The sequence below is a fragment of the Zalophus californianus genome, chromosome 3 (genome assembly GCF_009762305.2).
Source record: "Zalophus californianus isolate mZalCal1 chromosome 3, mZalCal1.pri.v2, whole genome shotgun sequence".
Classification (NCBI taxonomy): domain Eukaryota; kingdom Metazoa; phylum Chordata; class Mammalia; order Carnivora; family Otariidae; genus Zalophus; species Zalophus californianus.
The window spans coordinates 156,652,949-156,680,838 of NC_045597.1; the positions used below are offsets into that span (position 1 = coordinate 156,652,949).

The window sequence follows — 27,890 nt, forward strand, 5'->3', positions numbered from 1 at the left end:
AAACTAGCTATAGCTGGGAGTATTAACATTACAGAAATCAGTAAATGCAAACCAGGCCTTGATATTATTTCATGGGCTGTCTAGGATAGGTGTGGGCAAGCTATGGACCCGTGGGCTGGCTGGCTGTGTCTGCAAAGTTTTTTGAGATACAGCCACATCCATTTGTTTACATGTTGTCCTTGGCCCAGAACCTAAAAATACTTACTTTCTGGGCCTTTACAGAAAAGTCTGTTGCTTTTTTCTAGATGTAAGGTCTAGACTTAAGAAACTGATGGAGAAAATAAAATGCTAATAATACAGATTAAACTTCACATTGTGCTGTTACACTGCATGCATGTGAACTTACCCACGTGCATGCGCACGCACACACACACACACACACGAAGATATTTAAGTCGAGTATTCAGAAACTATTACCTGGCTCAAAAAGGTACTCAAGAAGGTACTACTGACCTCACTAACCCAGGAGTGTGAAGCTCCAACTTGTGTCTCCCCTGCTTCACTGTTGTCTTCATGGTTAAAGTAGATGAAAACATTGGTGTTGGAACTACACTTGTCTGTAAACTACAACTTAGGTTGGTTACTGATACAAGACTTCAGCAAAAAGCAACAAAAGCATTCTGTGTATATTTTATTTTTATTTGTAAATTGTGTGCTACACATCCTTCACTCAGTAAAATTTGTAAGATACACACACACGCACAATTTTCCCAGAGCTGTTGTTGAACATTTACCAGCAAATCCTTGAACACTACTATCTAATCAACAGCTCTTTCTGGAAGTCTTTCTTTTCTTCTGTCCCTACCTTCTAAAGTATTAACAAGAATGTCTGCTCTTCCTCCAAAACATGTCCCATATTCATCCACTTGCCCTCTCTCTACTGCTACGGCACTAGTCCCAGTTCCTTCTATGTTTCACCACAGGACCTTTTCACTTGTCTCCCTGATGCCAGTTTTGCCCTCTAAAACCCGTTCTCAGCAAAGCAGCTAGAAGGAACTCTTAAACACTGACATTACACCCCTACAGGAAATCCCTTTAGAATAAATCCATTTAGAATAAAGCCCAAACTCTTTGCCAGATCATACCAGCCTTACTTTCTGAAGTCCTGCTCACCTCTCTGCCCTTATTATATACCACATCAGAGTCATTCAAGCCTTAGAGCCTTTGCTTTTCCTTGGCAAGGAAGGTTCTGCTTCCAGACCTTTACGCTGCTGGCTTCTTGACATTTTACGAACAGCTTAAATGTGGCTCCCCCAAAGAGGTCTTCCTGTCCACCCAATCTAAAGCAGTGCCTCCAGGAGCGCATCCTCGAGTACCCCCTCGCCCTGCGTATGGTACCTCATGCCATACTGCACCATTTGAATTACCTTTTCCGGTTCACTAGTTTGTTACTCTAATCTGCTCCGTCTTGTGGATAGCTCTATCCCCAGTCTAGACTGTACCAGGCAAATCACAGGCATTTAATAAATCCTGGTTGAATGAATGCATGAACAAAGGGACAAAGAGATAGGCGAAGGAAAACCTGAGCTATCTGACTTCAAGCCTAAAGTTCTTCCCACCACAGAATGATACTGTTTTACAACAGTAAATGTGACAGCCGTAAATGTTAGCCCACTCTTCCTTGTATAAAAGCCTTACTGTCTCCTAAAAGTGTCCCCTGTGTGAGTCTAGGTTCATGCACCCTGGCTTCTGCCTACCTTCCCAGGCTCAAACTTGATTTTCAGGGTGTCCCGTACCCTTGACCCACCAGCCATGTCGAAGGGCTGTCCTAACAATCCTGTTCCACTTCTGCAGTGATTACCCAGACAGCTCTACTTCATAGACCTTTAACATATGCCTCTGTTTATTGATTTATTTTTCAGATTCCAGCAGTGTACAAAGTTTGTATTTTCTCTTTCAGAGAGCATGGGCCACAGTCTCAAAGACTGATCTGACCACTGCCTGCTGTCGACGCTCAGATATCTAGTTACCTCTCTGCAGGCGAAACAAGGTGGTCGTTAAGGGCACAGCCTCTAGAGTTGGTATCTCGGGGATTTTAACCCCAACGATGCCACTTAGTAGGGGTATACCTTTAGGAATGGTTCTGTTGGTTTGTTTGTTTGGGTTTTTTTTTTTTTTAACATAGGGTTGACACACCACATTACATTGGTTTCAGGAGTACCACATAGTGATGTGACAACTCTCTACTTTATGCTGTGCTCACCACAACTATAGCCACCATCTGTCACCATGCAGTGTTATTACAATGCCATTGGCTATATCTCCCATGCTATAGCTCTCATTGCCATGATTTGGTCATTCCATCACTGGAAGCCTGTTTCTTAAGAATGTTATTTAACTTCTCTATGCTTCAGTTTCTTTATCTGGAAAAATGGAAATTTTATCTGACTCATAGGTGTATTGGGACCAAATCGGTTAAAACATATATAGTGCTTAACACAGACCCTGGGACACACTTAGTGCTCAGTAAACAGCTCTTGTCATTCTTACAATTACTATGTAAACCAGGATAATTTCTTTGGCCTGTTGCTTTTTCCATCGCAAACTCTCAGATTTGATACTCACAGGGTTAGAATGCAGCACGGTAAAGAACTCTGGGCTGATGAGGAACTTCACGGGGGGAGACTGCAACAGCAATGTGAGCCTGGATCTAGAGGTAGAGTGGGGCAGGACGTTCTCCCGTCGGAAATCTAGATGGGGCAGACCACAAAGGCTTTCAGGGAAATCGTTCCATGTAGTGGAAACATATTTATTCACTTCCATCTACGTTTTAAAAGAACCAAAGAATACTTTTATCATTTACTATTATTTTAATCCTCCAAATCCTCTTTGCTTTGATGTAAATTCATAGATAAAACCTGACTAAAATGGAATTGAGTATTTCTAGCCACTATTAACATTTTAATGCATCCTTAGATATTTTAAGTGATCAGATTCAATCATTTTCCTCTTTCCTACACATCCAGAGATTAAAGTCATTTATATTCTATTTGGTTTTGTGATTCTTCTCTTACTACTAGTAAAAAGTCAAGGATTAGAAGAAGTCTCTGGTGAATTCTACTATTTGCATTGGATTACCAGATCTTATTGAAGATCAAAAGTTCACTAAAAGAAAAACCTCATTTCTTGGAAATCCTTATTATTTATTTTCTACTTTGCTGAGATTACAAACCAAGCCAACCTATAGGCTCTTACCTGCACTGGCTTGGTGAAAGTCAGCTTCCTCCCCTGCCCCATCGATAGCGTTGGTATTTTCCTCAGGCCTCTCGTTAGTCATGGTTCTGCGGATACTCTGGTATCTAAAATCAGGAACCTAGCATTACAACACAGCAGCCTCCAAAATGAGGGACTCAACCACTCCCCCAGAGCCCAGAAATTTTCACCATCTTCTCAGCCTCAACCAAAGTTTCTTCCCCCAACCCTCCCCCCGCCCCACCCAATTCCCTGAACTTCTGGGCCATCTGTTGTTTAAATAAATTACAATGCGTTGAATTTCTTCTGTCTGTTGTTTGTGGAACATTTTCCTAAGAAAGTAATAAAACTTAAAAAGAAACTGCAGCCCTTAGCCAAAGAAAATTAAATTCTTATTTTGTTAAAGAAAAGAACTCTTTATTTCATAGCCATTCATTTTCAAAAAAGAATGACATTTAAAAAGCTTAAGTTGATAATAAAAATGCATGATGAATAGAGATTCTAGATATTTAGAAAGGTATTTGATTCATATCATATCTGTATATGCTCTGTTTTACTAAAAATCATTGCCTTGGGTTGGTGAAAGGGGTCGTCATTACTTATTTCCGCTCTAGTTTCCAAACAAGTGGTGTATGCCTGTGGTTATTATTTTTTTAACCAAGAAAAGTTCACTGAAGTCTATAAATCAAGAGGTACCAGCTACATGTTAATGACAGGTTACCCAAAGATGAAAGAGAGACAGCCATGTTTTCTACTGTGGCCCACATAAAAATAAGCCCAACCACACTACAGTCATTGTGAAAATGCCCATCCTCACCTCCGGTTCAGCTGCTCCATTTGCTGTATGGAGTTGGACCTCTGCAGCACCTGGGGGGCCGGGGGTGCTGTTGGCCGCTGCCACGTGGTGGTTCTGTTGACGTGATCCACGTAGAAGATCCTGCCGTGGCTGTCAATGCGTGCCTCCCAGTCTACACAGTAGGAACGTACCGAGAAAGGTTAGAGGAAGAGCAGAGGCCATTAATGTGGTTCATTAACTTCAGCATGGGTTTTCCCTGACATGTTAGAAATTGGGGCTAATCACATACATCTCACTGCATCATCAGGCACCTCCTTCAGTCCACTTCAGGATCTGTCGTGAGCCATTAGGTAAACATACCCTGTGTGTGTAATACCCCCGCTTTAAAGAATCTCTGAATGTAGAGAATCCTTCCAGATCTGTCTACAATGCCCATCTTCATATATGAGTGCCAGTGTTTTATAAATACAAGTTGTTGGTATCATAAGACTTTGGATATTTGCATTGAAATTGGTGTCAATGATTGTTTTCACCAAAAATTTATTTCTCTCTCTCTCTCTTTTTCCAGCTTGAATGAAAGTGTAGCTGGAAGCTTCCAAGTGCATATTTACATACAATTCTGGTAAATGTAGTCTTCAGAAGAAAATAATGCTAGCCCAGTCATCAAATACTATCATTATCTACAAACTTCCACTTGCACTTTCCCAAAGATGAATACATTTTCAGAACAAGGGTAATTACTTGCCTTCAACCTCAAATAAATACAACGTTTTAAAACATTATTTAATTTTATGTTTAAGCAATCTCATTAAGTCTGTTCACCTTTGTAAACAAATATATAAGTGCATGTTCAGTAGAAACAGAAAGCAGAGTGATCCTCAGAGCCAGACCGACCTCCTCTGTGGCTCTCTAAAGGGCCATTCCCCTATCAAAATACACAAAGCATGAGCTGATCTTTTCAAAAGGCAAAATTTTGAAACTGACTGTAGTTGGGAAGTGCAATTTATACATAACGTACAAAAACAGCAGAAGGATGCCTGGGTGGCTCATCCAGTTAAACGTCCAGCACTTGATTTCAGCTCAGGTCATGATCTCAGGGTTGTGGGATCAAGTCCCGCATCTGGCTCCGTGCTGGGTGTGGAGCCTGCTTGGGATTCTCTCTCTCTTTCTCCCTCTGCCCCTTCCCACCCCCACTCACTCTCTCTCTCTCTAATAAATATATCTTTAAAAAATAAAACAGCAGAAATCTATTCTTTAACCAGCAAAGTTTTTACACATCTCTATTTCTGTGTAAAATATTTTTTGAAATTAATAAGCACCTTTCTCCTTAGCAGCTCAATTATTTCAAAACTACCCATGTCATCACATAGCTTATCAACAGACACCATGGCTCTAACCCTGGAGACTAGGAGGAGGGCATGTTTGCTCCTGACTCCCTATGGCATTTACTCTGGAGGTGAATAGAGCAAGTATTCTAACAAAGTTCTCAGGGTTGGAAAGACCTGAATGGTAGACCCCGGCCAGCAGCAGCTGATTACTGAGGGCTGCCTCAGTGGGGGGGGGGGGGGGGGGGGGGGGGAATCTGTTTTTGTTGATCCTAGCACATGGTAATTTATGACAAATGGCAAGAGAAAGAAAAATTGGGCTGAGAAAAAGCACCACACAGACAAAAATCAACTCAGTGCCACTCAGGCTCCAAGGTAACACAGACTCACAATGAACCAGCCTGCCAAACCTGAATTCTTTGGACACAGTTGCAATCCCAACAATGAGACATTTCCAAAAGACCTCGTGATCAGCCTGCCATAAGCTGACAAATAGGAACTACATTAGAGCCTTTTCAGAAACCATTTTCCAAAACCCTTTGATCTATTCCATTGTTTTGCTCTGCTCTTTGCATACTTTCCCATCTCAAAGATTTTGAGAACCAATTATTCCACCTCATTAGAGCCAGGATAATTCAAGCACATAGCATATGCAACTCAAATGCACAAGAAAACAAATGGCCATTTCTTTCCCCAAAAATGTTTACAGTAGCTTCCAATTTTAAAAACGTAGAATAGGTCAATTAGGGATAAAAACAGAACAGAAGCCAACTACAGAAAGTAGAAAGAGAGGTGCTGCCAAGCTCCCAAGATAAGTTTATAACTCAAATTTGGCTCTAAGTTTTCTGGCAGTTAAGGCAGAAAAGAAAACACACTGTGGCATACTTTCCATTTTCTGACAAAAGAAAGTAAAAAAAATTATCTTCAAAGATAGAACTTTTTCCTTGAACAAACTACATAGGAATTTACTCCACAGAATGTGGTCTCTATAAGGGCCACATGGGTAAGAAAATGGGGGAGGAGGGAGAGTGGGGAATCTCCGCATATATTTACCACTACACTTTGCACACAGCATGAAATGAATGAACAAATAATTTCAGTAACATAAAATCATAACAAAGAGATTCTTGTGTTCGCTTTCCACAAAGTCCAGGAATAACCTTAATGTATTTCAACAAAGACACCTCTGTGTGCCATGAGAAGAATAAGAAAATGAGGTCCGAAAATTTGCTTTCAAAGAACGTGGGACATTAGATGCACATTAAGACTATCCTTATCAAATGTCGTATCTTTAAATTGAGGCTGTTACTTAAGATCCCATAAAGAGAAATGCTGTCTTGCTGATTTCAAGTGGATACTTAGCATCAGATTGAGAAAGGCTGTTCTGTTGTTGACTCCTACCCAAGTGGTCAATACCCTTCCATCCAGACAAGGACACTAGAGATGCCTATAGGAAGATTAGCTCTCTATTGTATCTATCAAAGTTTCTCTGCAGGGTGGAGAGAGGTGGGTATGGTTGCTTATAAATTTTTATATTGGGCCTGGTTTATTCTTGGTACAAGTAAGCATATGAGAACTCATTGCCCAGCATCAAAGTTTTCTTTCAGAGACCATGATAAAATCAGACAGGCAGGATTAGAAGACTGGGAACTTGGCATTTACTTCCTTGTCTTGCCACATTGTAAAGTGGGGTATATAATCAGTGTGCAATGAGTCTGAGAACAATGTATTGGGGTGCGTGTATATATATATATATATATATATATATATATATATATATATATATATATATATGCAGTGCACCAAATTGGGAAGTAGAAGGCCTGGGGCCTCTGGCCATGGCTTTGTCACACCTTTGCTCCATGACCTTCAATAAACCACTATACCTCTGAACCACAGTTTCTTTACCTGAAAAATGAGAGGGCAGAATTATACCCTACTAAGATCCCTTTCAGTTCTAAAATTATAAGAATCTTCAAACTGATACCCATTTTTCTACATTAGGTTTGTTAAGAACCTATCAACATCTTATGTCTAGGCCAGAATTTGCAAACTAAACTCTAATTAAGTTAGCCGTATAGAGCCAGGGGCTTTGAGGTCCTGAGAACCAACTCCGTGTTAGCCACCACAGCCCCAATATTACCTCTTGTGCCTACTGGTCTTCCACACAAGACTTTATTTGCATAAAGAGCTTCATGGCAATAACAAGGTTTGAGAACTGGTATCTACAGAAATGCTTCTCAAAGTGTGGGACTCCAGCAGTAGGTATCAGAATCACTTTGAGGATCAATAAAAATGCAGATTCCCAGGACACACCTTAGATCTGCAAAATCAGACTATCTGAAGTTAGGACTCGGTCATCTACATTTTTGACAACCTTCCCAAGTGACTCCTAGACACACTAAAGTGTGAGGGACACTGACAAATCTGTAAGAACTTAAAGCAGCTACTAGACAAAGCCATGGAGCTAATGCTAGATTTCTCAGAGGTCATGACGTACAGGCTCACGAGAAACTAAACTTCATCCTAAAGACTCCGAACTGAAATCCAGGAGCAAGTGGACTGGGAGATTTCCCGAGACTCCAATAGAACAGCCCCTTTAAACAGCTGGACAATAAGGGGGAAATCAGAGTTGCAAAGTGTATAAAAGTTCGCCAAGGCCACTATCACAGCATTAATCCCTAGGCAGGGCACTGGAAGGAGGCAGAGCAGGGGAGGTCTTGGACACTTCCAACTTTTAAAATCAGCATTTGTGGGAACGAACAGGAGTCCTCCCTGTGGTCCCTCTTCATCCTTATCGGGCTTCCTTCCCAGTCCTGTCACACCAGACCTTGGTCTGAGCTGGACTGTCCAGCTGGCGATGAAAGGAAGCCGTGAACGCATCTGGGAGAGTGTGGAGACTGGGAATAAGTTCAAAGACTAGACAGAAAGGACGGCATTTCAGGGGAAGCATGAACCACATGCACCAAGGGGGTAAGAGGATAACGACTGGGCCTCGAATTAGTTATAACTGGGTTTAGAAGGATGAGGAACCTGAACTTTGGGAAGTAAATGTATAAGCCACTACGGGAAATTACAAGAACCATGGTGTCTTCACCACATGGTGAGATGATAAAGTTATAATGAACGGAAGGTATTCTAAGGAAAAAAATTAAACTTTTGTGATAGATGCTGGACAGCAGTGTTTAAAAGATTAGTTTTTCCTTATTTTAACACTCAAGGAGGTATATACCATTTGTACAAGTACAAAAGTAAGTTAACTTATCTATGATTTTGGGAGGCAGCGTAGTAGGTCTACTTCCCCTTCGGGGGGGCGGGTTAGTGATCAAAACGGGCCCAAAGAGATTTCTAGGTGCCAGTGATGGGGCACTGGTGCACACGTATGCTCAGTTTGGGAGGATTTAGCAGGAGGAATGTGCTCTTCTCTGTATGTATATTATATTTAAATAAAAAGTTCAAAAAAAATCTCAAACAGCTGCCTATGGTGGACCTTAACAGTCAATTTTTAAAGAAAGTAGCCTTTTAGATTAAAAGTATGAATTCTTCTCTTAAAATTCACTTTTAGGGGCACCTGGGTGGCTTAGTTGTTAAGCATCTGCCTTCGGCTCAGGTCATGATCCCAAGGTCCTGGGATCGAGCCCCACATCGGGCTCCCTGCTCAGCAGGAAGCCTGCTTCTCCCTCTCCCACTCCCCCTGCTTGTGGTCCTGCTCTCGCTGTGTCTCTCTCTCTGTCAAATGAACAGATAAACTTTTTAAAAAAATAAATAAATAAAAATTCACTTTTAAGCTCTAGAAAATAAGAGCCCCTAGCCTTAAACATACTAGAAAGTTAGATTAATTACACCTTTCAGATTCATTGCCTTACTTTAAACCTTCATTTCAAAGGATGCTTTAATAATGAAAGTGCACAACCAAAAAAATGATAAACATTCTCCTGTATTTTTCCAGATCTGCCCATTTCAACCTGCCACCTAAGTAGTACACTAGTCCTAACAACATGGCAATAATCCTGGGATCCTACAAGAGTCCAATAATCTAGATGGTTCGTCGCGAGTCTAATCCTATTCCTACCCTTTTGGGGGAAAAACACTCAACAGTTCCTTACTGTCCCCAGTGCAGCAAGGAATTAAGTCACAATTATACTGGACCCAGTAAGAAAAATAAAATAGTTTTTCAGACGGGGCTGAGCTGACCGTTCTTTTTTTGCTTCTCTTAATGCTAAAATGACCAAGATCTGTCATGCTGATGATGTTCCAGGGGGCTTCAGCCCTGACCTGTCTCCAGCTGCCGGTGCCATCAATCACCTCAGAAGAAGATAAGCGAATTCTGAAGGCGCTCAGTGTGGATTCAGATTTAAGCTGCTTTCAGGGAAGGCTCGCCACACTGCCATGCTGCCCTTAAGACCTGGAGTGTTCTTATGTTGTATGGATCATGAGAGCATCTCTCAGCCAGGGATTGGAGTTATATAGCTCACAAGGTCATTTCTCAGGGCCCGTGGCCTAAAGCAAGAGTAAGATTCTGAAAACAATTGGTAGGACATCGTTACAACTGTGTCATCTCTGTACTAAGTCCAAGAACAGGTCCCTGATTCTGAGATAGGAGGAATTAGATTGGATGCTGAAGCAAACAAACAAGGAAAACTGCTTTGCGTAAAAAGAGATCAAATAGATGTTCAGAGACTAAGTTATAACACTGATGCTTAGACCACCACATGATCAGCTCTAACAGGGAAAAGGTGCAGCAAGGGATACCACTGAACCCCCTTAATTGAGTTCATAAATCCTCAGAGACAAACCTAAGTTTGCTGGGTGGTTTCTTCACTATATGTTAGCACACAAGTGTTCTTAAGGTGAAAAGAAGCTCAAATAACAGTCATAATTAGGAAAAGAAAAGAAAGAATCAAGAATGAGGGGCGGGCATCAAAGCCCAAGGTACAATGTTTCAGCAGCCTGCCCTACAGGGTTGTGGATAGCGATCCACACAAGGACGAAAAAGTGTTCCTGAGTCTGATACAAAAGCTTAACAGAGCAAACCTGTCTGGACTATGCTCATATTGTCACTACAACCATTTTTCTTCTATTTCAGGGCCTCTGGGGAAGAGTGCTGCTGAGTAATCTTAACCCAGAAGAAGGAGAAGGAAGTTGAGCACTTTTTGAGCCTTCCTAGGTTTGGCCTCAAAACACTACAATAGAATAAAGCTTCAGGGAAACCCCTAAAGCCTCTGATTTAAGGTGATGCTTGGACCTAATAGATAACACACCACCGTATAAGCCACTGCTCTGCTTCTAAGTAAGCTTTCAGAATTTATATTCATTTACCCACACAACAGTCCCTTCCCTTCTAATCTTAGATCAGAATACCTGATAGAGGAGAAGGAAGGTTTAAGACTCTGTCTCAACTTTTACTAGCATGGGATCATAAACAAGTTACTTAATTTATTTGGGCTTCAGTTTCTCCATCTATAAAATGAAAGAATCATTTTAGCCAATTTCTACCCACTTGACCTACCTTACAAAAATGTAACAAAGAATAAAGAATGAAGCATGTAAAAGTGCTCTGTAAACTGTAAAGCACTATGTGAGCTTGAATATTATAATTCATAGTGTTAAAAGTACAATTCTTACCCTGAAAATAATTCAGCTAGGTCATTCAAGGGATGGACTAATCTGTACACTCCAACTGGATGCCCCGTGGCCAAGCCTCCCTGGAGACACTGCATGAAGGCAGAAGGCACAAGGCAGCGTGGAATGTGGAATGCCATAGCTCCAAGTCAGAGGCATGGCCTGAGGTGGTAGTAGAGTTGCCCAGTTGGGAAAGGAAGGCAGAGAACTGGTTAGGCTGGGGACAGACAACTAGCAGGGCGGCCATGTGATTAAGTAAGGTGTTGGAAGGACAAGACACACTTGAGAACAGGACGGGCTGAAACAGTGGGGGGACAGAGCTGAACAGTAATCAGGCATGCTCAGACCACAATCTGTAACCTAGCCTTGATAACAGAAAGCCCCAAATTTGTAAGTTGCAAGTTGCATAAAAGGGATTAAGAATTTTTCTCCTCTTGGGGCACCCGGGTGGCTCAGTCGGTTTAAGCGGTCAGCTCTTGGTTTCCACTCAGGTCATGATCTCAGGATCCTGGGATTGAGCCTCTCCTGGAGCCCTGCATAGGGTTCCACACTCACTGGGGAGTCTGTTTGAGGATTCTTTCTCTCTCTCCCTTTCCCTCTGCCCCTCCGCCCCCACTCTCTCTCTCTCTCAAAAAAAAATACATATTTTTTAAAAAAAGAATTTTCTCCTCTTCAGTTACTCATTAAATTGGATATACTATTAAACTGCTATTTTGCTTTTAGATATATCAACTTATTAAAATAAACCAATTATTTTTAAAATCCTAAAATATATTCTGTGTAATAAAAATATCAGTGTTTAAACAAATGCATTGAAATATCACAATAAGTGGTCACAGTTTCAGCAGGAAAGTACTTGTCTGTATTATGCGATCTGGAAAACAAAATCATGGTTCAGTAAAATTCAGAGCAGTTAGATGTGGCCAGGAAGATGCCATTTACCCACACTCTGATGTGACACAATGCCTCTGAAACTCGAACTACTACTAATCCACATACACATATAAACAAAGCTCTTCCAGAATCTTCTCCTCATGTTCCCAATTCATTTTTTTCCTATTATATCTAAGTATCTCCCAGGGATATTTTTCTTTTCTGTCTCTAATCTCTTCTCCAGGGGTAAACAATAAGGAATTTTTTTATTCTCCCACCTGCTTAAGATGACACACTGGTTAATTAATCTCTTGGTCTATTTTTTAAAGTTGCTTAAAATATACATTTCCTATAAGTAACTACCTTCAATCATCAAAATACATGAACAAGGGGAGGAACTGTACACAAAAGAATTTCCAAAGGATCAAGCCAATATTTTGACCAATTGTACATAGTACCATTCAGCTTTTTTGTTAACACTCACCAAAACTAAGCACTCAGCATTTCAGCCCTACAAATGCATAGTCCCACACCCCCACCTTTATGTCCCACTATTTAAAAAAAATTTTTTTTTCATTTGAGAGAGAGAGAGATAGAGCATGATCAGGGGGAAGGGGCAGAGGGAGAGGGAGAAGCAGATTCCCTGCTGAGCAGGGAGCCCGACACGGGGCTCAATCCCTTGACTCCAGGATCATGACCTGAACCCAAGGCAGATGCTTAACCGACTGAGCCACCCAAGCACTCCTATGTCCCACCATTTTTAAAACACAGAAGGACAAGGGCATCAGCTTCTTGCTATGATCACCTATAAGGTGGGAGAGCTGAGAGTGAATAAGAAGAAAAAGCAATAATGCAGAAAGATATATTTTCCAATGTGTTCCCCTATAAGCAGTATTTACTGAGCTTTGTTACTGTTCATCAAAATGCTTGTTCTTACAGAGCAATACTGCTTTAAGGGAACCTGGACATTTAAACAGAGCTTAAATTATGTCCAGATTATGACTGGCCATGGGTATCGCTCAGACCTGTGGATACAGGTTGTACAACAATTTTCCCAGAATCCCTCATCCTCAACCATCCCCCCTTTAAGTGTTACATGTTTCTTGAAAGTGAAAGAAATGACCTATCTTTCAAAACCTCAGATAATTATCATGCTCCAAATAAATGGCAGACCAATTTCTGAAATTATTAACACTCTTCTGCATATCCCCAAGGAAAAAATCAGAACACTGTGCTTAATGATTTAAAATGCTGTAAGTGAATAGAAAGAAGTATATCACATAGAGTGAGGCTTTTCTAAGAGACTGGATCAATTTGTCTCCTAACTGAAAATTCATGCTGCCGTTAGGCATAATTTTTAAAATTTTCTATTATGAACCCAACTGTCCCAAATATCTGGTTCTGTTTCCCAATTACAGTATTGACTCTACGGGTATTACAGTATTTGCTCCCCCCTGCCCCGGCTGCCCCCTCATTCAGCAGGACAGTGCCAACAAGGAGTCATCAGCTTAGCACTTTCCAGTCTGTAGCTGCTCTGTCAAGGGGCAGCCCTGAGATCCCTTTCTCTCATCTCTCATCTTTTCGTTCTTGTGGAAAGGATCTGCCTGTCATCCTTGCACCCTCTGAGCAAGGCGGACCCCTTAGCTAACAGGTGCTCACTTGGTGGAAGAGCCTCATCCACCCTCTGGTAGCGGCTAACATCTTGGCGTACCGAAGGCAGCGATCTCAATGGCTGGTGGCCATTGGCTTGAGAACCTAGGATTAAAGAGAAAAAGGTACTTGGGTAGTGTTTTCCCCTTCAGTGTCAAAACAGTGTTTGTGAAAAACAAAACCAAAACCAAAACAACAATACCCAACATAAATCCTAGAGCTAGTCTCTTTCCTCTCTTTAGTCTCCTTTTCCATGAGGACCCAGAAACAAAAGAAAAGAACGGGAGGTGAACGCTTAATCAGAAGAGGGTCTTCTAGAGAAATGTCTCTCTCTCTACCCATCCCCCCCCTTTCTCCTCTCCTGGCTCCTCTCCTCTCCTGGTCATGCACCAATGTTTTAGGGCCACATAATGGCCGCAAGATGATGAAGGAAACAAAAACAAAAATAAAAGGAAAAGAGGAGGAGAAGAAGGGGATACTTGAGGTAGAAAAATAAATTACAGGATAAGAAAATCATTCCCATTTCTGAGTCTGGGCTATTTAGGCACAGTGAATTATCCTTAGACTTTCTGATGCATCAAAGGAAACATTCTACCAGGTCATGTTCACTGAGACATGATACAAATTTCATGTGTAAATTTGCATCCCCAGATACTAAAACAGCTTATTCTTCAAGTGTCAGAACGCATCCCCTAACTTAGTTAACATTTTTCGTACTGCAGAAGTCAAAAATATTACAATTGAGGCAAAGTACATATTAAGTTCTGTTTTGAGGGTTTTATTCAAAGAGGAGTAACTTAAGATGTTCCTGAAAGCGGGGCGCCTGGGTGGCTCAGTCGTTAAGTGTGTGCCTTCGGCTCAGGTCACGATCCCAGGGTCCTGGGATCGAGCCCTGCAGCGGGCTCCCTGCTTAGCTGGGGGCCTGCTTCTCCCTCTCCCACTCCCCCTGCTTGTGTTCCCTCTCTCGCTGTGTCTCTCTCTGTCAAATAAATAAATAAAATCTTAAAAAAAAAAAATGTTCCTGAAAGTCTCTACACATTACACTGATGTGTAATGTGTAAAGCTGCCAGCCTGTTTGGTTTTGTGTCTACAAACCCAGGTCCCACTGGAGATTCATTATTGAAATTTGAAGACTGCCATTTGACAGGCCTCTTATTTCAAAAATAGAAGATCCATTTAAAAAAAAAAAAGCTAACTGTTGAGGTCCAAGGTGAAGAAAAGAATTCAGATAACATGCAACCTGCAGTATAATTTACATTGAGGGACAAAACCCCAAGACTTCTCTTGAAGCGGTATGCTTGAGCCAAGAGCCATACCGACTTGTACATCCTACCTCCGGTGGCGCCCTCCTCCTGGGCAGTGGCCCCTTCATAAGCCCCGTGGGCATCCCCAGCATCACCCTCTTCTTGCGGCTGGCTCTCAGCGGCAGCAGCTCCCTCCAGGCTCCCCCGCCGCTGCCAGACCTCCCCCACCTCCTCCTGGTGAGGTAGAGGGGCTGTGTCTGCCCCTGGCCTTTCCTCCTCTCCACTGGGCACCTGCACCACAGGTAAAGCACTGGGAGTGCATATGGAATCCTGCGACCCTTCAGAGGGGCCACTGCGGCTGGGCTCTGCTGCACAGGCTCCATCTTCCTCCTCCTGAGAAGAAAAGGCCGGGGTTTCGGGAAAGCGTGCACTCTCAAGAGACGAGCACCGCGTGTCCACCGAGGAGAGCTGTGTGGTAACACTCTCATTGCAGGAGCTGTCGGCGCCCTCCAGGTCGCTCTCGCCCTCTGGCCGCGTGCTAGCCTCGCTCACGCTCTCTGTCCTGGCAGGGTCACTGGGCTCTGTTTCAGAGGACACCTGGGAAGGCTCAGACCCCTGATCCAGGGACTCAGTCTCACTGATGGCTCTGCGGCTTCCTCCTGATGTGTCGGAAGTCCCCGTGTCTGCCCCACTCGTGGGCTGATCCACCTCCTGAGAGCCACACAATTCGGTGCTGCCCTGGTCAGCACTTGGTTGAGACTCTGGGCCATTTTCGCTTTCATCTGGGACTGGGCCTGGGGGTAAGGAGGCCTCTGCCAGCTCTGGAAGATGTTCTGGCTTATCCTCGAAGGAAGCGGCTTCATTTGTGGAGGCTTCCTCCACCTCCACTGGGTTGTCTTCCGGCTTTGTCTGTGATGTCAGGCTCACATCATCAGTTCTTGATGCCGTGCCAAACATTATTAGCCCTCCTTCTTCCTCCAAGGAAGATGGATATCCTAGGTCTTGCTGGAACTCGTGGTCTTCCTCATCTGAGTCGATATGAAGCATTGCGTTGAGTCTTGTGTCGGTGGGAAAACTACTCCTTAGTTTTGGAGAGGCTCCCATGGACCTCTCTGAGCAGGTGGCCGTGCCCGGCCTGGAATGGCCATTGTGTTCAATCGCATCTAAGTAATCATTGAGTGAATCCTGACGTCCTCGGGGAGGTGAGGTCCTTGAAGAAGTAGAGGTTAATTCCTCTGTGTCTATTTCCAGAGTAGAGCTAGTCCTGAAAGAATGCTTGGGCGTCCCATCAGCAGCACTGTCCTCAGAAACTGGTCCATTAGAACAAATGGGGCTGTCATGATGGCCCCCAGGCATGTCCTCCTCATCAGAAGGGCTTCCTAGGTCTCCATTTACAGTATTGACCCCAAGTATTGTGCCAACAGCTTCTGGAGAAGCATCTAAAGAAGAAAACAGCATTTATTAAGACAAAGTGGTAATAACAAATACACTTTCAATGTCCTATTGCTTTGCCACCCATCAGCTCAACAAATTCAGTCATCCCGTCAAGGCCTCTTTACAGTATTACTGCCTTGAGAAGATAAGCAACTCACTACTATATGAGTATCCTGTTGGTTAGTTTGACATATGAAGTGTCTATGTTCACTGTTACTAGAAATTCTATAGCCTAGTTTCCAAACACAGGCATAAACCTAAGAGATATTTTTTGATAAAACAAGCTTGCCTATCTGCCTGGGAAACTTCAGGAGGTAATCATTTATCAGCTGTTTATTTTCAGAACAGGACACAAATTCAAATTCTATTCCAATATAAACTGACAACTGAGTAAGACTTAACAAGTTTTTCCTACAGCGATGTATTCATACCACTATCTCACCTTCGTGCACAGAAGACGTAACCTCCACTTTAAACTGGAGGTACCCGCTCACGTGGTCAGCTGGGAGCCTGCGGCCAAGGTTGTAGCTGAGCATTTGATCGCTGCAAGAGGAGAAATGGTTCTTTCCTTACTACACTGGTGTCAGCCTTCCCCTCCTCCAGCAGGCCACCCCCAAATCTCACACACTTCTCTTAAAACTTTCACACTCACCAGAAAATACAATGCTCGAAGGCATGTTATAGTCCAATGTAATATGATTCATTCCCACAAAGGAATACTTATAACCACCACCCCCCACCCAGGATGCAATGAAATCTTGTTATAAGCCGAAAACGCAACACAGTATCACATGATTTTCTTAAAGGGGACTGATGTGCTCTCTCACTGCTAACAGTGATCAGGAAAAGAGCATTCTCAAGGTCATCAAGTAGCTGTGAAAGGCCTACAGTTTGGGGTATTTTTCGACTCAGGTATAAAAGCGTAAGAGGGCCTGGCTCCTCAGCATTTAGCACGATAGGAAACTGGTCCTACGAGGACAAAACAGGCAAGGACTATCACACAAGGATGGGCGGGGGGAGGGGGGCACTTCACTACTGTACTTGAGGAGTAGGGGCTGGGAGTTAGGAGACAGCAGGGTGAGAAGTGTCTGCCCCTGACAGCTGCTGCAGCTGTGGAAGGGAAGCGTGCTGCTGGACCTCCCTTCCTCACCTGCAGAGTAGGGGGACCGGAGCTGCTGGCCCCCACTGGGGGAAGCCTGACTATCACTGCTTCCCAGCTTGCCTTGCAAGAGATGCTAATGGAGAAGATAGGTGTGCTGCTGGGGTGGCGTCTTGTTGCCACCCCATGAGGCGTTGCTGGAGGGCACCACACCAGGGCCCCACCTTGGCCCCCCACTCAGGCTACCAGCCTCTTTGAGGATGAAGTTGACAATCTTTTTCAATTCTGTGTTTATTTAATCAAAGTCAAATGCAATTACATCATGACCTTGTCTGAAGGAGCTTGCATTCTCAATCTAATTTATTCTTAATTAAGGAAAATAATCAAAGGGATAGTACGAAATCACACTATCTCTGCTCTCACACTGCCCTCTACTGGCAACTTCAGAAGGAAAACAATGCCTCTGCCTAGTATTTGCACCGCTGTACAGCTTAGAGCCACTAGTCTGCTATTTATTATTAATGCGCTTCACAGTTTTGTTTGTCCATCTCTACCTTCTCAGGACAATTCCAAATAGATGTCATCCCTTTAAAAGAACATGTGTGACTGTAAAATCTCAGTTCAGCTCTTAGGGATCTTTCTGACCTCTTAGCAAGAATCTCTTAAATCTGTAAGATTATTTTCTTCTTCCTTTTTCTTTTCTTTCCTAGAAATGTGGTAATAGTTTTTTGTCTCGATTGATGCTTTTAAAATGCCATCAGGGAAATTCAAATCAAAACTACATTGAGATACCACCTTACACCAGTTAGAATGGCAAAAATTGACAAGGCAAGAAACAACAAATGTTGGAGAGGTTGTGGAGAAAGGGGAACCCTCTTACACTGTTGATGGGAATGTAAGTTGACAAAGCCACTTTGGAAAACAGTGTGGAGGTGCTTCAAAAAATTAAAAAGAGAGCTACCCTATGACCCAGCAATTGCACTACTGAGTATTTACCCCAAAGACACAGATGTAGTGAAAAGAAGGGCCATATTCACCCCAATGTTCATAGCAGCAATGTCTGCAAAGCCAAACTGTGGAAAGAGCCCAGATGCCCTTCAGCAGATGAATGGATAAAGAAGATGTGGTCCATATATACAATGGAATATGACTCAGCCATCAGAAAGGATGAATACGCAACTTTTACATCAACATGGATGGGACTGGAGGAGATTATGCTAACTGAAATAAGTCCTGCAGAGAAAGTCAATTATCATATGGTTTCACTTATTTGTGGAACATAAGGAAGAGCATGGAGGACATTAGGAGAAGGGAGGGAGAAATGAGGGGGCAGAATTGGAGGGAGACATGAACCATGAGAGACTACGGACTCCGGGAAACAAACTGAGGGTTCTAGAGGGGAGGGGGGTGGGGGGATGGGCTAGCCCGGTGATGGGTATTAAAGAGGGCACGTACTGCATGGAGCACTGGGTGTTATACGCAAACAATGCATCATGGAACACTACATCAAAAACTAATGATGTAATGTATGGTGACTAACATAACATAATAAAATTAAATTTAATTTAAAAATATATCATACATTAAAAAGAAAAAATAAATAAAATAAAATAAAATGCTTTGGTTTCCCAATGTGAGTGCTTCACGTGTGCCACGTGCACTCTAAGGGCTTCGCCTGCACTGTCTCTCAGCCTGGGAGGCAGGTGGCAGCTCTGTTTTTTAGAGGAGGACACCAAGGCGTGGGGAGGGTAAGTGACTTGTCTGAGGCCAGACAAGTACTGAGTGACAGAACCGGGATGAGAACACAGATTCATCTGACGCAGAAGGTCCTGCTGTGCAGTCACCATACTACCATCTCGCTTTATGTCTTCTCAGCAGTTCTAGGCTGCCTTCAGTAGCATGCATTTTAATGACATAATTTACTCATGGCTCATCTAAGTGTGACTGCTATTCTGATAATGCCTTCCCTACTTAAACCGGTATTTTTCAAAAACCAAAAGGGTATACAGGCATTTCTTACTATTAGACAGTATAGTTAACGCTACTTTTACATTAAAGTGTTCAAATAACATCATATAATGGCTATAATCTGCATAATAGCAGGGCTGTCTTTTTCTCTTACCACTGTCTTCCCAGAATTTAGACAGCGCCTAACACAGAGAGGTGCCTGATCTTTGCCCACTAAGGCATGAACCTAGCAGCAAATTACACAGGCCTGTCCTCAACGTTGTGGTTCCTCACGCATCTCTTTGCACATCAAGTCCCAGAATAATAAAACCTTCATTTCTTTGTTAAAAATAAATTGATCCTCATTTTCTCTTCCTCAGCCAGTAAAAGAAAGTGTTGGTGTTCATAATGGACAATTTATAAAAATGACAGATTTTAGCTAGGAAATAAATGTTTAGTAGGAATTGTAAGAAAAGAACTGCATCCATCTGTGTTGCTCACTGTCATATCCCCAATACCGAACACCATGTTTAACATTTAGTAGACAGTATAAATGTATACACACATTATTTGTTGAATAAATTAATTAACAAATGAGACTCTTTACTTGGAAAGAAGACTTTTAACAGGTGTGAGTGCTGCTATTAACCAAACTAGCCAGATACTCAATTCAACTATTCAACCTATAAATACAGGAAATCCTCCTATTCAGAGATTCTGAGTCAAGGGTTCATCCTTTGTTGAGTGCCTGTCAGAGGAGTCCTTTCTTCTTTCTTTCTTTCTTTCTTTCTTTCTTTCTTCCTTCCTTCCTCTCTCTCTCTCTTTCTTTCTTCCTTCCTTCCTTTCTTCCTTTCTGTTTTTATTTATTTTGTTTTTTTAATATATATTTTTTCTTTTATTTTTGTTTTTTTCTTTTTTTTTCTTTTTCATCTTTGTGCCTCCTTGTTCTTACCTAGTCTCATCTGACTCATCCTGCTTCTTGCCGTGATATATTACTGTGAACAATATATTATATATTATTATGAGACACGATTATGAAGAATAAATGCCAAAGTACTCTCACTACCTGAGGCATTCTCTCTCTAATGTAATCAGAGGGATTGACAAAGCATAGGAAAGTGATGTGTATTTTGGACAAATGTGGGCCACTCTCTGAAAAATATCACATTCAAACAAATGCTCTCAAAATAGGTAATTAGTAAGAAGTTCTAGCTCATCCTACAAAACCACACTCAATAAAACCTCAACTACTTCAGAGGGCTGTAATCTACCAAACATAGAAGTAATGAAAATCCAGCACTTTTCAAGATGAATCAATTACTTGGTGGAAAGCAATAATCAGATCAGGAATATATATTTAGGTGTTAATAGTTGATATATCAATATGTAGTATCATTCTTAATAAAGCAAATCCCCAAGTATCTGTATCAGACAATATTTTTAATATACTTATACAGAAACATTTCATAATTCCAATATTTTACAAATTCATGCTGGGCTTCTTCTAATACATACCAGTTCATGACTGGCAGTTCTTGAAGTGTCCAATTGTTTAAAAGACTAAATGAAAAGCCAGCAAGTCAACAACGGTTTCACACACTGAAAAGGTTTTATTTTGCCTTGATCATTCTTACTGGTGTACATAAAGTCACACTTTTATCACATGTCCTATATATTCTGTAAATTATATGATGATAATTATATAAATTAAATTATAGATATACTGTATTTACCATAGTTACTTTCTTTTAAATCTTTCATTTTCTGTAAGTCCTAAAAATAACTTTTAAAAAACTTCCTAATGTAAATGATCTCTACCATAAGCAATAATTGTGATTTCCTAGCTTTTATCAGATAAACCAGGCACTAGAATTTCAGTATAATATTCCTACTTCATGTGTGCTGGCTCGACCACAAATTCCATTGTCTCTGATGGTCAGAGAATTAGAATCCATTACAATCTCTTAGTTTCAGATTTTGAAGGGGCCTTCAAGTTCAGCTGGTCTAAACACTGTATTTTTCGATGAGGAATGCCCAAGTAAGTTATGACTTGCCAAAATAAAACAGTCCATTAGTTGCAGAATGAATATGAATGATCAACCTTCCTTAGTTAGCTGGAATAATAACACATTGCTGCCCATCCTTAAAGTGTTGTAGAAAAGCCAGGATTCTAGAGCAAACTGATCTGCACTCAAGTCCCAGCTCCACCTCTTGCTTGCTAGTCTCAGATTCCTCTTCTCGGAAATGGGTATAATCAACTTTTTATCTCCCAGAGCTGCTGAGAAGGTTACATGGGTTAATGAGAGTAATGTACTAAAGCCCTGACATAGAATAAGCTCTCAGCGTCTTTTTAGTTTGTTCACTTTTATTTATTATTATTGCTACTACCATTATTACTACTTCTGTTGCCACTGCAACTATGACCACCACTACCATTTGTTCATGTTTTCTTACAGTGAAGAAGACACAAAACAAGGTGGCGGCACCACCACCACCATCACTAACACCACCACTACTGTTACTATTACTACTTCCATATGTTCATAATGTTCTCCTACAATGAAGAAGATACCAAAACAGTACCCTCAGTGCTACCTCAGAGCAGCAGCGGTACTGAGTTTGCCAGAAATGACCACATAAAAATACATACACCATTTATGATAAGGGATGTTATGATTTCTTAACTAGTTTATTCACAACTTACAAAAAGCTCACAGAAAGAAAACAGACATCAAATCACATTTTAAAATTCTCTCAATGAGTAAATTTTAGTTGTCTGAATGAATGTATAGGTCTAGGAGCTCTATGATAATACCTCCTACAAGTCAAGGTCTTATTTTAAATGGCCCTAAAACAAGGTTGTTTTTTGTTATTCAGGAATAGCGAGTTGTCTGGATGGGATTAATTAGGATAAGGGAGCTGTCAACCTGACACTAGAATCCTGCTCTAGGGAGAGACTTTTACTGAAAGATTTCAATATACTCAAAAACAATTGAGTGCTATGACATTTGACGCAGAAATGTTAATGGTAGGCACATCTTGGAAAAGATAGATACAAAAAAAAAAAGGTATATAATGAAAACAAATTGCTTTTGTCCTGCACAGTTTAATGAGTATGCAAACACTTTCATTTTTAAAAGAATTATCTTACCACTTCTTCTCAGTAAGAAAAGTCCTAGGACTACAAAGTTTCATTTCAGTTGCTTCTGTGCAAACTAATCTCAACAAGATCCCTACAAGTGGGGTCTGATTACCCAATGGCTTGCCGCTCCAGCAATCTCTGGACTGGAATGGTTAGTTTCCCCAGAAAACGCTTGATGATGGGACGGCTCTTGGCAAATTTGTCTTTAATTTCAATTTCTAAGACATCAGTAAGAAGTGCAAAAAAGGAGTATTTCTGAAAACGAAAACAGATAACATGTTGATTCAGAAGACAAATATGAAATATCACTTCATTATTACAGAAAATGGTATCTCTTAAATCCTAATGACTTAGAGTCCACATTGCTAGAAATATCTGCAGCCACTGTCCATCCTCTATTCATTTAGAATCATTAGCATTCACAGTGATTACAAGGCATCAGTTAAGAATCTGCAGGACAAAAGAAGCTCATTCAATCATTCAGCCCTTCCTGGTTCAACACTTTAAGGAGATGCTATCAAATATTAAATTGTACACAATACAATTTTAGTACTTACTACATTTATTGTATCTCAGTTCTTTGAAATTTAATACCCTGTTACAGGATGGTTTGGAATTATCACTGTGTTTGGTTAAGAGCAATTTTCATTCCTCATCCTATGGGATTCTGAAGTTGACAGCACAGGTTAAAATACTCTTTCACTTAGTGGCTAAAGTAGGAACATCTATAGAATACTGTGGTTTCTCTGATAAATATGAGAATGAAACAATGTTTAAATGGAAAGTACTTAATTTAAAAGGCACACAGGACAGAAAAATAAAAATATGAAGTTAACATAAGCTTTGTTGTTTTGCTTAGGAATGCCATTGGAGAGAATCAGATTGGCTATTAATAAGAATACAAAATAAATATAAAAAGCTTTATTCATTTACAAAGGCTTTCACATACATTACCTTCATGTTATCTTTACAAATAATATTTTCAAGGACGAGATCTCAGGATAAGGAAGTGATGGGGCCAGAATCTAACCTGAACCATTTTGCCCCTTCCCTGACATTATCCACTCAACCAGAGTGATGCTAACGGTGTCAGCCACTCTTAGGCTTAGGCACCACTAAGTTCATTTAGTCATAACAATTAAAGTTCTGCCAAGGGCCATGGAGTCTAGTAATCTGCTGAATGGAAAAAGCACTTGCTGGGAACAAGAGAGCTGAGTTTAAGCACTACCTGTGTCTCTGAGCAGCTAGTTACATAAACCCTTCAAGCTTCAGTTTCTTAATCATCAAAATGGAGAGATGATGATCTCATCCCTTATGCCTCCTTATTAGGCATACACTGAAAACATGGTTAAGAACTTTGTAAATATAAAATGTTAGCAAAAGAAAGTTGTTGCTACTATCATTCCTATATCCACTATGTTCCTTCTAGAGCTCATAGTGAGATGCATGTTATGTTTTCTTGGCTTCTAAATGTGTTAAATTAAGTGGTATGCCTTTAAGAGTTATTTACTATTTGGAGATCATAAGTAGCTTTTTAAACCAGGCGTAAGAATACATGCAATATTTAATCCATTTAAATAACCATAAGAACTTCTCAGGAGAAATATCTTGCTGTACTGGCAAGTCTCAAATAGCCATACTTTTTTTCCAATTGGTTTTAGATCCCCTGAATTATCTCCCGCCCCAGTGAAATATTTCTACAAAACTGTTAGAACATATTGTTGTCATTAAACATTTAGGGAATGATCTAATTCATTGTATAACTCCTATGCCAATGAACATTTACCCAGAAACACTCTAACACTAGTATGTGAAACATGTCTTGGATCTCTGAGAAATGGTGGGAGAGCTCATACTTTGTTCACTAGATGAGAAACAATGTCTCTGTTCGGTCCACTTGACTTTAATGATGCAGTGCACTAAGAATGACAGGTAGCATAATGTAGCTGTGAGGAACTCTTAAGGTATCTATCATCAACACATCAACAATCCGGCTTCGCTCAGGATGACGAGTCCTTGAATGGCTTATCTAATTAACCAAAATCTAGAAATCAGAAAAACATTTGCCAAAGCCCATAGGGAGAGAAATTCCCTTAATCCGTACTGAATATATACTAGAACAAAACATTGGGAGGGCTTTTAAAGTTTTTTATTTTAATTCCAGTTAGTTAACATACAGTGTTGTATTAGTTTCAGGTACAAAACATAAAAAATTTTAAATAACAACAGGATTGGTGTTACTGACTTTTCCTTCTGCCTCAGGCTCTAATATGGCTCAGCAAGGCATGGTTACTGACCCTGTCCTTATTTAAAATTTTAATATTTGTTCATCATGAATTTTTTTGCATTGATTTTGATTTTTCTAAAAAAATTTTCATTAAAATATTAATTTTGATAATTGAGTCTTTTGGCCCCCTTAAGTCATGCATCTGAGGTAAGGACTTCACTTGCTTTGCCCTACACCTGGCCTTGGCTACAAGGGACTATCTCATTCTCGTCAGACCCTCTTTCTAACATAAGCCCGAGACCCCTCAGCCATCCTGCCATGCTCATAAACAGCTCAATGATACACAGAACAGAGATAGGCTTGGCCAACTTCCTGTCAAGTAGAACATCCCTGAGGATCATCTTACCTCTCGGTGCCAAATTGGATTAGTGGTGTTACTGATGATAGTAGACCTTCTCTCCTGCCCATGGTGGGCACAGGTGGGGAAACTGCTCTTCTTCCCTGGCTGAATGGACATCTTAAGATAAGGGTCAGGATTGAAGAACATCCCTTTCTTTAGCCCAACTGCTCTAAGATCTTGAAAGAGAGGAGGGAGGGAGGGGAAGAGAGAGGAGTGGGTAAATAACAGCAAAACAATCACAAAGTTATTCACAGTATGATCACTTAGATAAGTGAGGACAAGTGACTTATGACTAATTCCAGTGGGGGGGGTGGGGGGGTGGGGTCTCCTGACACGTTGCAAAAACGAAGCCAAACATTTACCATCACCTTACGCACCTAAACTGACTTTGCCTGGGAATCATCTTGATTCTAACATGTGCATCTTCACATGGTCTGGCAAACAGCATTTCAAATAGTATCTTGAGAAAAATTCTTAGGCAACGGTTTATTTTTTATTTTTTTTAAAGATTTTATTTATTTATTTGACAGAGACAGCAAGAGAGGGAGCACAAGCAGGGGGAATGGGAGAGGGAGAAGGTTTCCCGCCGAGCAGGGAGCCCGATGTGGGGCTTGATCCCAGGACCCTGGAATCATGACCTGAGCTGAAGGCAGACACTTAAAGACTGAGCCACCCAGGCTCCCCAACAGTTTATTTTTTAAAAAAGAATTCTAATATGTTCTTTCATGAGAGAAAAATTAAATCTTTTACATACATATATGAAATTACAGACCTATGTTAATTGGGGATAAAACTCAAGAGCACATATTCAGTTGTACCTCATTTAAAATGTCATATATACTCCACAAATGTAATGAATGTTAGGGGGAAAAGGAGACCAGAAATATTTCTAAAATTTGAATGCCACCTGCTGTATTAAGTAATTATGAGGTTACTGTTTAGGAACTTACATATTTGATGACTGTGTCAGAACTCATCTTAGATTCACCAGTTGTTATTTCACAATAGGTGAGCTGCTAAAATTTCTGGCTAAAGTCTGGTAAGTGAAGAGACTGATACTTTTAAAAGGAGTCAGGCTAAGGGATACAAACATGTCAGTCAATAAACCCAGATCTACTGGGTCCTCAACACCTTTCTGAGAATAGTAGTGTGAATAAGATTGGCCTGAGAGCTAAGTGATCTTCAAAGCTTCTGAGATCATAGACTATTTCTAAGTAACATGATGCAATTATGATCAGTCTAGGGAGGTGCTGACTCCTGGTCCAGGGAGAAATTCTGCAGATGCCTCTGAAGCTTCAGAGACCTTTGGATTACCCAGATCAGTAATTTATGGTGACTTTAAATTATAGGAGGTCACCTGAGTCACCCCACTCAGGCCCATTCATTTTTTTTAGTGTAGGCTCCACGCTGGGCCCAACATGGGGCCTGAATGCACGACCCTGAGATCAAGACCTGAGCTGAGATCAAGAGTCAGATGCCCCACCGACTGAGCCACCGAGGTGCCCCTGAAGCCCATTCTTGAAACATGGTCTTTCTTAGTAGGACAGAATTGGCCTGGGGTTGCCCCTAGAACCATATTCTCTAGGGACTGCTGCATGGAGGAGGCTCCCCCATAGGCAACAAGAACTTGTGGCCTAGCGTGTTGGCCGATGACAACTGACAGGAAGCAGAGGAGGCAGTTTTAATTATGTCAGCAAAGGTTGAAAAATTCAACCAAGAAGCCTTTATGTTAAGGACATTGCATGAAATACAGTAAGATATTTGCTCTGAAAACCATTGGCAGAAGGGAAAGATGAGTGAGGAACCAGACAGGCTCTTCAGGGAAACCGCTGTAAGGTCATCAGCCTTACAGCCCCCACTCCCAGCACTTCACAAGCTACGGAGTCATCATTAATACAGCATCTGCCTCTGACTATCAATTTAATAATGCTACATGTTTTCACTTGGCTTTAGTTAGCATAAAATAGCTTCAAGAGAAAAACACTATTTGCATATTCATTTTCTTACCTTTCTTGATGATGTCGCCTTAGACTCAAAGACAGAATAATATTCTTTAGATATTAAATTTACTCCTAAAGAAGGGATTTCTTTGCAGTAAATGAGGAGCAACATGTACAGAAATGGCTGCCACAAAGCCTGACAGAGGTAAATTATTCATGCAAAGCATTCCTTTGAACAAAAAGCCTCCCATTGGAAGGTTAAGCCACCATGATGAAGGATGTCACTATTAAATAACCCTCATGCCAAATTTTACCACAAGGAACATTGTACAAATAAATCTTCATTAACAAATGTAAGAAATTACCAATTATTTGTGGTCTGATTATTCAGGTCCCTTATCCATCTCATTCCTGCTCTTGCTTCTCCCTTTTGTCTTTTATACATTTTATTGCTCATAAGTGTCCACATAACCTCATAGACCAAAAAAGAACTCAAAGTCACAAAGGTATGACACGTTAAATATCCTTGTTTAAAGTCTTATTTGGAGAAGAGGATGAAGATATTCATCAAAACACAGTTTTTGTTTTAGATGTAGAATTCAATTATTTGTGTCCTTACTTACCATAGATAATCAAGAGGAGAACATTTGCAGGTAGCCATTCTACAGAACTTAAAAGCTCTTGGATAAAAATCACCATTCACTGTCAACATGCTACAACTGGATTAATTTTTCAGAATTACCATTATAGAATTGCTCTCATCTTCTATAATTTTTAGCCACTTCTGTACATCATCTGCAAATATCTGACAATGCATTAGGAAATAAAAGAGTTATAAAGTAGCCAGCCACCATGTGTATTGAGGTGGGATGTTAGAGGAAATTATATTTAAAGAAGAAGCATTTGGTGGTGCCCCAAAGCTTATTTCCTACTTTTTAGGAAAGTCCTGGGATTTTCAGCTTCTAGATGGTCATGCTCCTATGGGGAGTTAATTAGCAT

General features: G+C 41.0%; 1 protein-coding gene across 9 annotated transcripts in view; it reads right to left on the reverse strand.

Moving 5' to 3' along the window:
- Nucleotides 1-27,890, reverse strand: part of HECW2 (HECT, C2 and WW domain containing E3 ubiquitin protein ligase 2) — a 353,828-nt gene that overhangs the window by 107,448 nt on the left and 218,490 nt on the right. For all 9 annotated transcript variants that reach the window (XR_003519441.2, XM_027591370.2, XM_027591366.2 and 6 more), the window contains 8 exons: nucleotides 24,958-25,127; nucleotides 22,437-22,579; nucleotides 16,579-16,679; nucleotides 14,792-16,141; nucleotides 13,468-13,563; nucleotides 4,010-4,160; nucleotides 3,196-3,299; nucleotides 2,566-2,690 (listed from right to left, as the gene is read on the reverse strand). Coding sequence is in view for 8 of the 9 variants with exons in the window: in XM_027591370.2 (XP_027447171.2) it covers nucleotides 2,566-2,690; nucleotides 3,196-3,299; nucleotides 4,010-4,160; nucleotides 13,468-13,563; nucleotides 14,792-16,141; nucleotides 16,579-16,679; nucleotides 22,437-22,579; nucleotides 24,958-25,127 (2,240 nt within the window). In the remaining variant the exon portion in view is untranslated. The remainder of the gene's footprint in view (nucleotides 1-2,565; nucleotides 2,691-3,195; nucleotides 3,300-4,009; nucleotides 4,161-13,467; nucleotides 13,564-14,791; nucleotides 16,142-16,578; nucleotides 16,680-22,436; nucleotides 22,580-24,957; nucleotides 25,128-27,890) is intronic.